Source organism: Gekko japonicus, unplaced genomic scaffold (genome assembly GCF_001447785.1).
Source record: "Gekko japonicus isolate JY-2015 unplaced genomic scaffold, Gekko_japonicus_V1.1 scaffold193, whole genome shotgun sequence".
Taxonomy (NCBI): Eukaryota; Metazoa; Chordata; class Lepidosauria; order Squamata; family Gekkonidae; genus Gekko; species Gekko japonicus.
This window is the reverse complement of record NW_015161952.1, coordinates 47,029-63,386: the sequence shown is the minus strand read 5'-3', so window position 1 is coordinate 63,386 and position 16,358 is coordinate 47,029. Positions and strand designations below refer to the sequence as shown.

At 48.3% G+C, this 16,358-nt stretch overlaps 1 protein-coding gene across 1 annotated transcript in view; it reads left to right on the top strand.

Moving 5' to 3' along the window:
• The window catches only part of WDR49 (WD repeat domain 49), a gene marked incomplete at its 3' end in the record, with an annotated part of 100,506 nt that overhangs the window by 38,675 nt on the left and 45,473 nt on the right, over positions 1-16,358 (top strand). Inside the window, exon 7 of the mRNA XM_015429452.1 lies at positions 6,237-6,473. Coding sequence (XP_015284938.1) covers positions 6,237-6,473 — 237 coding nt within the window. The remainder of the gene's footprint in view (positions 1-6,236; positions 6,474-16,358) is intronic.

The following is a 16,358-nucleotide window of genomic DNA, read 5'->3' as shown; positions in this document are numbered from 1 at the left end:
TCCCTTTTGGGAAAATTTACATGTAGCCATTAGTACAGGTAAGAGTCTCCAGTAGAGCAAACAGCAGCCCCCCAGGGCTGTTTCAGGTGAGGAAAATGGCACCAGAGGAAGGCATAATCTCTCCTCCCCCGACGTGGTGTAGTTCGGGTTGCCAGCTCCAAGTCAGGAAATAAATGGAGATTTGGGGGGGGGAGAGCCTGAGGAGGGCGGGGTTTGAGGAGGGGAGGGACTTCAAGGGGGTATCATGCCACGGAGTCCACCTTCCAAAGTGGCCGTTTTCTCCAGATGAACTGATCTCTGTTGTCTGGAGATGAGTTGTATTCCCAGGAGATCTCCAGCTACCACCGGGAGGCTGGCAACCCTAGCTGTGGTTCTGATCCAAATCAGGCCTGTGCGCACTTGAGACATCATTTCCAAGCACAAATCATGTCTGTTGGCTGAACGTGGTGGTGGTGGTGGGGATGAAGATTTTGTAATATGTGACTTGACCCTAACTCTGCTTCAGTTCTGACTTCCAGAGATGCATTATTTTGCTTTTTGTTTCTGGGGAAAGGGTGGGGTTGCCAACCTTTGGATGGGGCTTGGAGAGCTTGCAGAATTACAGTTGAACTCCAGAGGTCAGCTTTCCTACATGAACCATAAAGTCTAGGAGAAATAAAAATCCTAGAATAGCTACATTGGCCCCGGTCACACGGGAGGCTTTAATCCGCAAGAGGGACGGATCGGGGGCGCATCAAACGGGCGCGATCACACCACAACATCTGGGAAGCGGCGCACATCTGTCCTCAATCCGTCTCTTCCAGCCGAAGATGCAGATTAATCCCCCCCCCCTACAAAACACTAGTACTTACCAGAAAATCTGCAGCAGGGGCGGCCATGTGATCGTCAGTGCGCCCGTCTCTCCTGCAGCATGGAAGGTCCTGTCGAACTGCGCATGCACAGCGGGCTCGCCTCGCTCTGCAGCGGGCCGGAGGCTAAAAAAATGTGAGCTAGCTCACACTAACTCAGCTTAGAGGGAACACTGGTTGTCAGTATCCTTCTAGAACCATGACCCAGGTGTGTTACAGCTGCTGAATCTGAACCTCCAGAAGACTAGTAGCACTGAATGAGATCTTCAGGTATCTTATATGTGGACATAGATCTGTAAATCTGCCTAAGCTACAGCTGACTATTTTATTCAGTATTTGTATTTCTTCTTTGCTTTTTGGTGTGTCCCCCCTTGGCTAACAGTACAGTAGGTCACTGAGAGAGAGAGAGAGCAGAATCACTGAGTCTAAAAAAGGACCACTTCCTTATCTCCCCACATCAGCACCCAAAGCAGGAGGGCTCTCTTTAGCTGTCTCTGCTTTTGCCCTTTCAGCAATGGCTTTCCCCAGCCTTTAACTCCAGGGGCTTCATTTGAGAAACTGAGTTTACCCTTTCCATAGTCAGGTCATAGGCCTATCTGGTTTGAGTGGAGGAAGCTCTTTCCCAATGCTCGCTGCCTGATACCCAGAGAGGTGTAGCGGTTAGGACTGTTGGACCAGTATCCCCACTCATGCCACGGAAGCTTGCTGGGTGACCTTGGGCCAGTCACACCCTCTCCAACCAACCTACCTCACAGGGTTGTTAGGATAAAATGGAGGACAGGAGAATGATGTAAGCAGCCTTGGGTCCCCACTGGGGGAAAAGGCAGCCTATAAATGAATTAAGTAAATACATAGATCATACCAGGGAATGAACCTGGGACCTTCTGCATACAAAGCATATGCTTTACCAATAAGCCACAGCCACTCTCTTTACCTGTGTGTCAGGCTGTTGTTAAAAACATAGCAGAAGGTCTTACTGGAAACTTAAGCCTAGCCCCCTTGTAGGGATGGGTACGAATCAGAAAAATATGTTTGGTTTCGGTTCGTGGCTGAACCACAAACTGAACCCGGAGGTTTGTTCGCAAACTGAACTGGTTTGTGGTTCACAGCCCCACAAACCCTGTTGAAAGGAACCACAGTCCCTTTAAATGAGGTTTGCAGAAAGCCTGAAAAGCAGCTGAGTGGCAGGGAGCAGTCTTCACAAGAAAGCCCCAAAACAGCTGAGTGGTGGGGAGTTTAAAGGGATTGCAGAAGACATCCCGAAACAACTGAGCCGTGGGTATCAGGCTGCTTACCACTACTTAGCTGATTTTGCAGCAGCTGCGTGGCAGGGAGCAATGTGCTGCATGCCACTCAGCTGTTTCTATAAACTTTAAAGGGACTTCACAAGAAAGTCCAAAAACAGATAAGTGGTGGGGAGTTTAAAGGGAATGCACAAGATAGCCTGAAACAGCTGAGCAGCAGGTAGCAGATGGCTTCCCACAGCTTAGCTGTTTTTGCGGCTTTTGTGGGGAACAGAAAGCAGGGGTTTAAAGGGACTCAGACTCCCTTTAATCTCCTGCTTTCTGCTCTGTTTATGAACTGCCATGAATGGTTGTTAAAGTTCATGGAAGTTCATGATGGCAGACCCATCACAAACTTCAATTTGTGGACCACACAAAATTCATCATGAATTTTGGTTCATGGTTCGGTTCATACCCATCCCTTCCCCCTTGCTCTTTCTTGTTCCCTGTTCACATCTGATACTGCAAGATAGATTTACGACCCAAGAACCAAGAAAATATCTCCTCATTCAGATTTGAACAGATTGCATTAGCTGGCTGTGAAGACTCTCAATAGCTTTGCTAACATTGTTTTCCTTTTGTTTGCTCGACCATTTTTTTTTTTTTAACAAACAGCCCTGTGTTGTTCTTGGCACGAGCTTGAATTTGTTTCACTTTGATGGATGAGCAGGCACCTGAGCTGGTTTAGGTATTTGCATACAATGCCCTTCTGCTCTGCTAGAGCAATCTCTAAATGACTGCCAGCCAAGCCAAATCAAATGTCTACTATTGCAATGCCATGTTGGACAAGGAACAAAATCAGAAAGATAAAAGGCTCCCATTTTCAAAAGCCTTGGGTTGACAACTCAGAAGAAGTAGTAGTATATAAATTAGTGTTTGGCTGATGCCCCGTGTCTGATATGGCCTTCATTGGAAAGAGGATGACTATCTATTTTAATGTGGCCACCTCCATGTTAAGAAACAAGGGTGCATTTCAGTCTGGGGAGTTAAAAATGAGGATTTCCATGAAGCATACATAGGGTGCTAATGGTGGTGGAGAAAAATGTCCTGGCCCTTTAATACAGGCTTAAAGTGTAGAAATGGACAGCAGAAGTTTTTCATGGCATAGAGATAAATAACATCACCTGGTAAATAATATCTCATTAAGCCCCATCTGAAGGCTGGAAAGGAAGGAGATGGAGATATGGGTATGCTCAATCTCTTTCCAACCTTCATCCCATCCTGAACATGTTGACAGTGGGGCTAGGAAAACAAACCTTTCTCTGACACTGATTTGCAATGCCATGTCCATCAATAATAAGAGTGGAACACTCCAAATTTACTTTGCAATGCAAAAGGTGGACTTGCATGCATGACTAAGACCTGGGTGAGGGAAGGTGAGACTGTCACCTTGAAAGAGCTGACCCCCCCCCCCTCCCGGGCTACTCGGTCCTCCATCAGTCCTGGACAAAGGGATGGAGGGTGGCAATACTCACCCAAGAGACTTCCTACTTCAGGTCACTACCCACCCCTGAGACCCCTGGCGTTCAGGGGTCATTTCCTGCAGGAGTGCACAGGAGCGGAGCTCCAGCAGTAAAGAGCCCAGGGGGCAGGCACATGCAACAAGCCCCACCCCCTGCTCCCAGCAACCCTCAGTCAGAGCAAGAAGCAGCCAGGTAAGTTGCAGAGCCCCCTCCACGCCCCCCCCGGTCCAAAACAGTCCAGTGGCACCTTTAAGACCAAGTTTTATTCAGGTACAAGCTCTCCCTCCTCTGCGAGGACAGATCTGCACATCCCCCACCCCCAATAGCTAGCAATCCAAAACAGTCCAGTGGAGCCTGAGCAGTGGGTGTTGCCTTCTGACACACTTCCGGTGATTTCAGGGGGTGTGGCATATGTAAATAAGTTATGCTAATGACTTATGCTAATGAGCTCCTGCACCTCTTTTTCTACGAAGTGACCCCTGCTGGCATTGGCTGTGTAGGCCTAGCGTGGGGAGTTGAAGAGAGTTTGGCAATCTGGCTGGTGTACTGACTGCCTAGTGCATCAGCAGATACCCTGCCAAATGTGTTGGAGGTGATAGTGGCCTGGGTCTTGGAATACCCCAGACTGGAGAATTGCTCATAACAATTAAGCATTATTTACAAAAAAGAACGTGTTCAAAACCAACAGTAGGCTCCTCTGTAATTCCATACATAAATAGTGTCCATAGACCTCCAAACAGAAAGTAACTGTGGCAGAAGACAACCACTGTGGAAAGAATAACAGCCGTATGTCTCTCCCAGGTATAAATCAAGGTGTTTCAATGATCTTCAACAGTGGCTGGTAAAACAGAACTCGATTTCTAAAATAACACAGGCACAACTTGGTAACTTCAATAGGATCCTAGGGCTCTCTACAGGGACCTCAGTAGGGTACAATGCCATAGAGTCCACCCCCTCCCCGCCAAAGGATCCATTTTATGAAAGATAACTGATCTCTAGTCTGGAGATGAGCTGTAATTCTGGGGGGTTCCCAGGTCCCACGAGGAGGATGGCACCCCTGTCTGGCCCTACCTAGGGATATTGCCACTTTGCCTAGTCAGGAAAACTAGCAGTGGTCCTGGGCAGGGGTCATTTCATAGAAAAAGAGCTAGGGGAACTCATTAGCATAACTCATTAGCATATGCCACACCCCCTGACATCACTGGAAGTGTGTCATAAGGCCACACCTCCTGACATCACCGTGTGTCATAAGGAGTGCAAGGAAGCCCCGCGAAGGCCCTCCCTGGCCCCAGGCAGGCAGGGGTGGGGAGAGGCAGGGAGGAAGCAACTTACCTTCCCTCTTCTCCTGCCTCCTCCTGGCTGAATGAGGGCCGGAAGTGGGGCGGCCGGAAGCGGGGGGCGGGGCTTCATCATGTGCCCCGCCCCCTGTACCTCACCCAGGGGAACTGCGATCCCCCGCGTTCCCCCCGAAATGACCTCTGGTCCTGGGGATATAAACAGGTATGTAGATTACTCAGAGCCATGAGAGTACCAATTAGTTTCTAAATATCTGTACAGAGGCTCCCCATTATCTAATGCTAGGTTTGTTGGAGGTAAGTCTATATAAAGAATTGGGTTGGATAACCCAAACTTGCCCAGTCTCTTTAGATCTGGAAGCTAAGAGGGGTCAGCCCTGATCTGTATTTGGATGGGAGGCCACCAAGGAAGTTTAGGGTTGCTACGCAGAGACAGGCAACTGCAAACCACCTATGAACATCTGTTGCCTTGAAAACTCTATGGGGTATAAGCTTTCAAGAGTCAAAGTTCCCTTCATCAGAGAGCTTTGACTTTCTCAAAGGGATTCATCTCTTTGATTCTACATCTTCTACTACAGACCAACACAGTTGCCCTCCAGAAATGATTTCCAAGTATTTTACCACTGATGCCAGAGGCTGCACTATCTGTCTTTTTCCTCCTGCGTGCTGCCAGCCTCCCTCCCAAACTGAAACAATGGCTGTGCCCAGGGGTCGTTTCGTAGAAAAAGAGGTGCCGGAGCTCATTAGCATAACTCATTAGCATAACTTATTCGCATATGCCACACCCCCTGACATCACCGGAAGTGTGTCAGAAGGCAACACCCACCGCTCAGGCTCCACTGGACTGTTTTGGATTGCTAGCTATTGGGGGGGGGGGGGAACGTACAGATCTGTCCTCGCAGAGGAGGGAGAGCTTGTACCTACCTGAATAAAACTTGGTCTTAAAGGTGCCACTGGACTGTTTTGGGCCGGGGGGCTCTGCAGCTTACCTGGCTGCTGCTTGCTCTGACTGAGGGCTGCTGGGAGCAGGGGGTGGGGCTTGTTGCATGTGCCCGCCCCCTGGGCTCCTTACTGCCGGAGCGCAGCTCCTGTCTGCTCCTGCAGGAAATGACCCCTGGCTGTGCCATGGAAGTCTAGGCATCTCCTTGTGACATCCTCCCCCCAACCCGGAAACTCAATTCAAAGCAATCCCCATAAGTAGTTACAGTTCCTGGGATTATGATAAAATGAATTTGGATTCTATCAAATATCCTTTTCTACACTCTCTGAATTAAAAACAAAACAAAACCCTTGACTGTCAGTTTGGAAACTTGGCTCCGATTACATCTCCTTTTTTGTCCTGTGCAGGTGTTAAGGATCTGGGATATTCAGCATCAGCTTTGCATCCAGAGGATTGCGGGTTCCTTCCCCAAAAGCCTAGACTTCCATTCTGTGCTTTACTTCGATGAACCTCGTGGGCGTCTGTTCATCTCATTTAACAACCAATTGACTTTACTGGAAATGGAGCCGGAGACGGGCAAGAGCAGAGTGGCAAGTCACAGGAAAGCGGTCACTTGTGTCCTTTACAATTCGGTTTTCAAGCAGGTAAAGAAAAAAAGAAAAAAGGAAAACCCTTTTTTTTTTGCATTATTATTAGTCAGATAAGCTGTTTTGAGTCTCCGATTCGCTTTGATGGGATTTCAGCAAGCACTGAACTGGGAAGAGAAATGATTTTGTCCTGATGTATACTCATTATTGGTTTTCTGTGCACTTGCTGGAAAGAAGTAGAAGCCTTGCGGATTCCCAAGAGTTTTATTTCCCTGGCAAATGTCAGTGAATTCAATATATCTCGGGTCAATTGACTTTGGCTCAGATCGAGACACTGATATATGACATAGATACTTCCAAAACGCAAGAAAAAAGGACTAGAGCCCTTCCCTTCCCAAATGGGAGCGGTAGCAGGTGGTAGTGTTTACTCTTTCATAGCTTCCCTGTCATTAACAGAGAGATAGTGCAATCCTATGCAGAGTTACGCCCTTCCAAATCCATTAAAATCAATGAGCTTAGGTGGGTGTAACTCTGCTGAGGGTTGCACAGGATATACTTTGCAACGTAAACCAACGCGCACACTTGACAGCAATTTGTTAGGATTCATAATTCAATCTTTCTGGTGCAGAGTACAATTTACTTGGTGTATCATTCATAAAGACCAATAGTAATACGCTGCATCTACAGAGCATTGGCAAGGTTTCAGAAATGTGGTGTAATCTTTACAACTACCCCATAAAGTAGGTCAATATTACAACTCCCATGCTACAGATGGGGAGGTCTGAGGCTTGCCTAAAGTATGCATTGCAGGGGTGAGATCTGAACTGGGGGTCTCCTATATGTAGTAGCTCACATGGGTACTACACTACCCCAGATAATACGTAGCCCTGATGCTCACTCCTGTAGTGGTTAGAGTGTCAGACTAAAAACGGGGAGGTCGACCCAGGTTCAAATCCCCACTCTGCCCTGGAGGCTTACTGGGCGACCCTGGGCAAGTCATACATGCGCAGCCTCACCTGCCTCACACAGTGGTTGATGTAAGGTTAACAAGGAAGAAGGAAGAATATTGTAAGCCACTTTGGGTCCCTGTTAAGGAGAAGGGTGGCTTCTAAATGAAGTAAATACATAAACTACCACCCTGGGACAAGTTCTGGGTCTTCTTATAGCTGATGTTTCCCCTCAGTGCCAGGGTTGCCAGCTCCTGCTTGGGAAATTCCTGGATATTTTGGGGGGCAGAGCCTGGGAAAAGCAGGGTTTGGCGAGGGGAGGAAACTCAGTGGGATATAATGCCACAGAGCCCACCTTCCAAGCGATGCATTTTCTTTGGGGGATCTGATCTTGGTTGTCCGGAGATAAGAACATAAGAGAAGCCAATGTTGGATCAGGCCAATGGCCCATCTAGTCCAACACTCTGTCACACAGTGGCCAAAAATACCAGGGGCCATCAGGAGGTCCAGCAGTGGGGATCAGTTGTAATTCTGGGAGATCTCCAGGCGCCACCTGGAAGATGGTAACCCTAGTGCAGATTTTCAACCTTTTACAATTCTATGGCTGCGGTCACACGGAGCATTAGCCACGCTACAGAGATGAAAGATAGGTGGATTTTCTGGGTGCGATCAAAACACAACATCTGGGAAGCGTAGAGCTCCCATGGCTAACCCGAGGCTTCCCGCCGAAGATGCGCCGTAAAAAACTAGTACCTCCGAGGTACTAGTTTCCGGAAACCGTGGGGCAAGGGCTGGCGTCTGATCACATTTCCGGTGGTAGCATTCCCGTCGCAAAAAGGGGTTTTTTTTCCAGGTCTCCATGGGATGTGCACAAGCACCCAACGGCGCATGCGCACACTCTGCTTTTTTTTAAAAAAAAGCCCCGCCGCGCCACTTCTTTGCCGCGCCGCAGGATTGACGTATGATTGGCACCTCCCCCCGAACCACGGGACGTCGGCGGGACGTTTGATCCGGTGGTTGCGCGGTAGTTCACTCCGGGGCAAACAGCCACGACTCCCCCCCCCCGCGATATCCGGCCCATGTGACCGGGGCCTATGATTACTCCTCCACTCCCCCCCAAGTGCTAATGAAAGGATTGCCTTTATTCTCACTTTCAGGTTCTCATGAACCTGGCTTTGGAAACTTTCTGAGAAGCCAACACCTGGTGATGCCTGTCTGGATATAGTTGGGAAACATGCATGCAGCATAACTAGGCCAGAGCCTCATTTTTGCAGGCACCTTTTCCCTAAAGTGACCTTGCAGCCTGGTGGCCGAGGATCATGATGACATATTTTTATAATAAAACGTGTTGGTTAAATGCAACGCCACTTGGTATGCATGTGGAGTGCTGTTTGTCTGTGCAGCACTGTGGCCTATGCGATGGGAGCACTACCTGAATCTCAATGAAGAGCCACCCTCGATAGACAGGGAAAGGCTTGTGTGATTGATTTCTCTCCCCCCCCCATCCTTTAGCTGTGCCCAAGTAGCATCTTTTAATCTCCGGATTGAGATTCAGCTAAAGCAGACATCTCAGTAGCACAGACTGCAGGGTGATATCGAAGATCATCAGCATTTTCTTAACAAAAATACATAAAAACCTGTAATCTTTTATTTGGTACAGATGAGTGCAGAAATCTTGCAGCCAGTTGGACCAAAGCAATAGATACATCGCGTACTGTCAAGGAAACAGCTCTACAGATTAATAAATTAAGCCTTAACTTTGTCTACAGTTCTGTATATAGAACCATAGAGTTGGAAGGGATCTCCAGGGTCATCTAGACCAACTGTTAGAGAACAAGCCTGATATTTGCTTTATGGACTGCTTATTGCTACACACAATGGACTGTGCACATACACATAGGCTCAGAAAGTTGTACACTTTAGGTCACCTGTTGTGATGACACACATAGAGGGTGCCTGCACATACCTTACATGTAAATAAGGTTTCAGTAACACAGTTACCCAGCCTGGTGAAGAAGCACAGACCTCCATTATTGTGAGCAATGAAACAACAACTCTAGGAAAAGACAGCCCCCATGGCAAAGCTGCTTGTGGTCATGTACTACCCATCACCTGCTTTGTTCCTAAGCTGGCATTTCCTGCCAGATGGAAATTTGGCCAACTTCATCAGCAGGTCAATGAAGCATCCTGATGCCTGGATTTCACACCGGTCCAGATGCCTATACTTCGAATAAGGTTTTAGGTTACAATATTGGCCATCCCTCCTAGGTAACCTCCCCTCCCTACCTGCAACCAATAGGATTGTTTTTGGGACAAACTAACAGGTAGGTGGGTCAAGGGGTTGGCACAGTTACTGCCCATCCCTTGGACCCTGATACCGGACCTCCTCTAAGGACGGTTCCGAATGCCCGACTCTGCCTTATGTATGACAGTGGGCGTGGCGTGAGTAATTTCCCCGTGTATACAGAGGGCAGATTGGACAACGAACGCTCCTATTTCCCAGGAAGTGAGACAACACCCTAGGTTTAATGAATAAATGTTGCCTTTTACTAAGCAGTTCTCAAGCATACGAAAAACAGATACACATGCAGATTCACACACGTTCCTTAGTTACAATAGTATATAGAAAGCAATCAGCATGAAAAACAATAAATCCAACAGACAAGGGGATAACACAACAGGATATCGCTTATACTTATCTGAGGTCCAAGCTGAGAAGAAATCTCCTTGTAGAAGGAATGGGGAAACTTAAGTATCAGCGGATGGAATTCTAAAGCACACGCGGACTAGTCCAGCCAGCCTCGTGCGGGTTCACGTGTCGTGACTCCCGAGAACACAGTAAGAATCACCTGCAGTACTTAAGTTGCAAGGTGGGGAAGGGATGGGTTAACCAGAGAAACAAAGGCTGTGTTTCTCTTTTTAGAAGCTTGTTTTTGGGCTTGGCTTAAGGCCAATAAACCCGTAGAAAACCGTCCCCTTTACTATGCTATAGGTTAGAAGGGTTGTGACGTCCTAGTTGAGGGGAAGGGGGCAATATTCAAATGCTCTACCCTAACTTCAAAGGGGAGCCATGTGGCCAGGTGTCTGTTACGTGGTTTCCCACAGATCAGCAATGGTGGGGAAACCTGTTGTTCTTCCAAGTTCCCAAACTGAGCAATAATGGCGTTTGTCTTCTTTGTCCAGAGGCACGCTAGGAATGTGCAGGGAAGCACGTGTTCTGTAGCACAAGCCTTGCTCACCCAAACGCAAGCATGAGATGCCAAGCAAGCCATACAAACACACAGCAATCCCCTTATCCCATAGGCACAGATGTACAGACTATTAACAGACATAGCATCAGCACAGTACAGACAATGCAGTTACAAGCACACATGGTAACAACCCCCTATAAAAGGAGAGAACCAGTCACCTGGTCCCTCCTACGTGGCTAGATAGCATCTCCCCTGCAACAACCCCTGTCTGCTTTTACCCCTCTTAAGTCCCACTTGCTATTCCCAACCCTTGCCTCTACTAGTGATCTCTTGATCTGCAGTCAAGAGACCCACACGTTCCGGCTGGTTCTGGTCATGTGTGGATCCCCTTTGTTTCCATTTCTTCCCACCCATTCTTCATTGGAACAACCAAGCTTCAAGACAGATAAGTATCGCCCACCATCACCCCTACCTGCTAATGCAACTGTGCTTATTTCCTACTTTAATTCTTAGTAACTTGATTGAATGTGTGAGTGCATCAGTATTATTTGTATGAAATATATTTTTAAGTAAATGACATCTATTTTAACTACAACAGCCTCGAATCCTTTACTGGTAACCCTTGGTGGGATCAGGACCTTGGTACAAATTGGCAAGAACCCATTTATAAATTTCCAATTGCTGTAAATAAAGCAATTCAGCTAACACAACCCCCTGTACAATGCAGAAAATTCACAAATACTGCCCCCTTCACACCCCCAGTGACTGCTTGTCCACACCCAGAAGATGACAAAAAACCTCTAGGATCTCCAGCCAAACCGATCTGGAGAAAAATTGCTTCCTGATCCCAAAGTGGCGATTGACATTCCCTGAGCGTGTAAGAAAGGGCCACAAGAACTAAGCACTGATGCAACCCTTCCTGCCCTCCCTTCTCATGATCTGCCTCAGTTGACAGAATCAGCATTGCTGTCAGATGGCCATCTAGCCTCTGTTTGAAAACCTCCAAAGAAGGAGAGCCCACCACCTCCGGAACCACTCTAACTGTCAGGAAGCTCTTCCTAATGTTTAGCTGAAAATTCTTCCGATTTAATTTCAACCCGTTGGTTCTGGTCTGACCTTCTGGGGCTACAGGAAACAACTCTGTACCATCCTCTATAGCAGGGGTGGCCAGACTTGCTTAACATAAGAGCCTCATAGAAGAAACGTTAGATATTTGAGAGCCACATGATGTGAACGAGTATTACAGACATGTTTTTATTGAAAAATATGCAAATTTGCCTTTTATTAACATTAAACGAGACTGCCAAAAATAAAAACAAAAGGGATAAAAATAGATATTGATAATGATATTTATTTGTCCAATGATATTTGTAGGCTGGGGGGGGACTTTGAGAATGCATTTAAAGCTAAAGTTGCTTTCTTTCTCTGCTCCCCCCTGCCTCAAGCCTATCCAGGAAGGGGAACACTGGCCGGGGAAGGGAAGACTGATCAGGGAGGCATGCTGCCCGGCTGGGAGCTGCCCTGCTGGGAGCCACACAATATGTGTGGAAGAGCTGCATGTGGCTCCCGAGCCACAGTTTGGCCACCCCTGCTCTATAGGACAGCCCTTTAAGTACTTGAAGATGGTTATCATATCCCCTCTCAGTCGTCTCCTCTCCAGGCTAAATGTACCCAGCCACAAGTTCTCTGTCATGTTTAGTTTGGCTCAAAGAGCCACTGTTCTGTTGCTTTTTGTAGTAGTTAGTTCTGTGATTTATACTGATAGATTTCTTTTTATTGGATTTTATGCTGCTGCTTTATTTGGGGGGATAATTTTATTGGCATATTGTTATTTTAGTACTTCGGAAAACCCTCTTGCAGACTGTCTCTTAAGTGGTTCGATATCTTAATGATCGGCAGAGATTCTCCTTCAGGACCAAGTTATACGCGAGGAGATCCATTATTAGGATCCCCTGCAGTTTTTTTTAAAGGAACTAAAAGCAGTCACAGAAGGAAGGAGGGGCTGATCTTGACTGAGAGCACAGCACGGGGGTAGATTTATCCTCTTTCCCCCCTAGCCACCATCTCCCTGTCCTTGAGCTACAATTTACTCTGCCTGTTAAAGCATACAGATGTACATTGGCCCCATAAAGCTTTAAAGATCAATAATGGCACTTTGAATTGGGCCAGGAAGGAAGGAGATAGGCAACTGAGTTAGAATGGAAGGAAGGTGTTCCTTGCACCTCACCCCAGCAAGGAAACGGGCTGTGGTCAGGGCCGGCCCCAGCTTATTTTGCACCCTAGGTGAGGATCCCTTCTGGCGCCCCCCCCCCCATGCACCGGGTTCAGCAAAAAAACTTCCCCAAGGGAGGGCCTTCGCCGCTGCCGCTCATGCCTCTCTTGGCATTGACTCATTGGCTCAAGTCAAATGCATTTCCATGTCGCCTCAGTTGCTAGTGCGGCGCCCTTTTTGGGGATGTAGATGGCTTTTACTTGAAGGGGGGGCACATGGCAAGAGAGTCTCCCCACCTAAATCCTGAGACAGGCTCCTGACCAATGCTCCCTCTAAGCTGTGGAGTCTTGTGAGCAAAAATCCTACTTTGTGAGCTCCCTGCATTAAAACTGTGAGTGAGGGATCCCTCCAAAAATGTCCCTCCCCACTGCCACAGTGTGAAGCCAGGCCTCCAGGGCCGGGCGTGTGGCCAGGCAGGGAGAAGTGCCGCACGTGGAAAGCGGGCTCAGTGGCAGCTGGGCGGAGGGTGAGTGAAGCCCCACCACGGCTTGATTTCAAAAGGGAACACCCCGCAACACAAACACACTTTCCTCCGGTGAGGGTCTATTTCTGCTGGTCCACTCCAGCAACCTGCGAATTTAGCCCTGGAGTGTCTTACTGCAGGGCTCGGGATGAAGGGAAGGATGGACACCATCCCTCTCACACATACATCCCCCCCCCAGTATGCGTTGTTGTCTCCTGGGGCTTGGGAGCCAGGGGACCCCGAGGGTGGAGCAAAGCCATGCAAGGCTCCTGGTTGGGGGTGATCCTAACACCCTCGAAGGGCCCAGATGGCCGGGGGGGGGGGAATCGGAGACTTCGGCAGATCCCCTCCTCATCCTCCTCCTCGGGTGTGCCTTCCGTGTCCGGGCTTTTTCCTTGGGAGGAAGGAGGAGGCTGTGGGGAGCAGGAGCCGGCGGAGGCGCCTCGTCTCTCCCCCAGCCCAGGGTCCCCGGGGAAGAGGGAGATCCTGCCACACACACACACACACAAACCTGGCCCTTGCAGCCAGCAGCAGGGCATGGACACCCCCCAGTCAGTTCTGTGGGGCGCGTCCTCTGCTTCGCCCCTCCCAAGCCGGGTTTGATGGGGCTGCTTTGAGCCAGCTCTCCCATGGGAGGGGGTGGGAGTAGCACCAGGGCGCCAGTCTGAAAGAGCCAGCAGGAGAGCCTTCCCCCCCCCCCACAGGCAAAGGGCTTTTGGGGGGGAGCCCAGAGCCAGGCCAGGGGAGGGGGCGGCTGAGGGTGGCAGGACCTGGGAAGCCGAGGGGGGAAGGCAGGGAGAAGTTAGCCAGCCAAAGAGGTCGTGGCGGTCACCCGGTCAGAACCAGTGGGGGGGGGGCGGGTGTAGTTTGGCGCCCCTCGTCAGGGTGCCCAGAGAAGAGGCTGCAGCCCGGCTGCTCCTGCGGCAGCTGGCAGTCGCTGGCCAGGAGGAGGAGGAGGAGGAGGAGGAGGAGGAGGAGGAGTGCTCTGCTGGGAAGCCAAGGGGGCAGGCAGGGAGAAGGCAGGGAGAAGTTAGCTGGCCAAAGGGGCGGCGGTGGCGGCGGTGGCTGCAGTTTGGCGCCCCTAAGGGCTGGCCCTCTTTAGGTGAATGCCTAGTTTGCCTAGTGAGTGAGCCAGCCCTGGCTGTGGTGTTCTTCACCAGTTTCCCAACAGTCCTCAGAATCAGCCCTGCGCAGACTGCTTTGCAAGAGCCAAAGCAGAAAGCCTAATCCTCTCACAAGCGTTAAGTAGTTAATGGAATCTCTTGAAGAAATGTTGCTTAACTTAGCTACTTTCTCTACTTGGCTTTGTCTCCACTTTGCTGTTTCTGCCTATTTATCTTGGGGACTTTCAGCTGTGGAGTATTTCCCCTTCCTGCTGTGTATTGAGGCTGTAAGATTCCCCCCCCCCAAGTCCTGTGGTTTGATTCCACTACTACAAGTTGTGCCTTCATTTCTGTCGAAGAAGCGGGGGGGAATTCCGCTGTTCTTTATATTCCAGTTTTGTGAAAATCCCTCAAGGATTCTTCTAGACTGAAAAATCGAGGTGCGATTGATTTTATATAGCAATCAAACGTACCAGAGCACAAGCTGTTATTGTAGCTTGCTTGTGGCCAGTGAAACCAGAAGAGAAAGAAGAATCCCAAGGTGCGAGTTAATGTCTCTGATAGAGATACCCGAGAGACCCCGAGGGAGTCCTCAGTGAAGAAATCAATGGAGGGAGATAGAAAAAAAAACCCTCATGCAGAGCCCACGAGGGAGGAACAGATCAAGACTAACCCAGGAGATGTAGGGACCGAGCAAGCTGGTAATGAAGATATTTTATGAGGACCCTGTGCATTAAGTGCACGTTTCTCTTTGGGCAATGGCAGAGAATGAACACATTCAGTGTCCCTTATTACATTACACACTGCAGGCACCGAGGGCCTTTCCAGATACTCTAGCTGTTCTGGGAAGACCCCATATCCAAGACGAATGGGACTTGCAGGCCCCGGAGGAATTAAATAGAGAGAGCATGCATGGTTGGTCCTGGTGCTTTGGAGGATTTCCCCAGTGGATTCTCTGCTCTGCACTCTGTGAGTCATAGGAAGAGGAGAAAAAAAACCAAATGTTGTGTTAAGCCTCTTCTATTCAATCAGAGACTTATAAACTCCAGCAACTGAGTGCTTTACAGTGATTTTACAGAGGTTCCTGGACAGCGTTTCAGCCAATGTGGATGGAAATGGAAAATTGTAAATACATGAAGGAATGTCATTACAATGCCACAATGCAAAGGTGACCCTATCATGGGTCCAATCAATTGCAGAGAAATCACCTGTATCTAAATCACTAATACGTTATTGTGGTGGAGTCCTCAGTGGCTAGGTCAAAGGATTTATGAGATGTATGTGTACAGAAGAACTCTATGGCTCAGTTCAATCATCATGACCAGCCATGGTTAATTTTTTTTCATTTTTAAAATGTTTATTAAGAGGAAGTATAACATATCAAGAAATATAATAACTGCAAAACAGTATACAACTGTCCTGAAAATCCAAAATTACAAACCAACCAGTTAGTCATCAATACAGATTTTTACAACATACATCAACAGTCATAACAAACTAAGTTAGTACTAAATCTGATCACCTATACATAGATGCTATGTGAGCTATGATTCCCATAGAATTGAGTCAAGTTTAAAAGATAACATCTTCAGGAGTCTGCTGCTCTGATTCACTAGAGGAGTCATGACCAGCCATGGTTAATGAGGCTTGGTGTGATGTCTGGGTTTGTTTGTTTGTTTTGCTGTCATGTCACAGCTGACTTATGATAGCCTCTTGGGGTTTTCAAGGCAAGAGACATTCAGAGGTGGTTTGCCATTGCCTGCCTCCATGTCAGGATCCTAATGTTCCTTGATGTTCTTCCTTCCAAATACTAACCGGGGCTGATCCTGATTAGCTTCCAAGATTTGATGAGATCAGGCTAGTCTGGGCTTCTAGGTCAAGCTGTCTGGTGTTATAAACCACGGTTTATAATTGACTAGCAAGCCACATTTTTTAAAAAAAAAATCTTCTAAAAGACATGGGACCG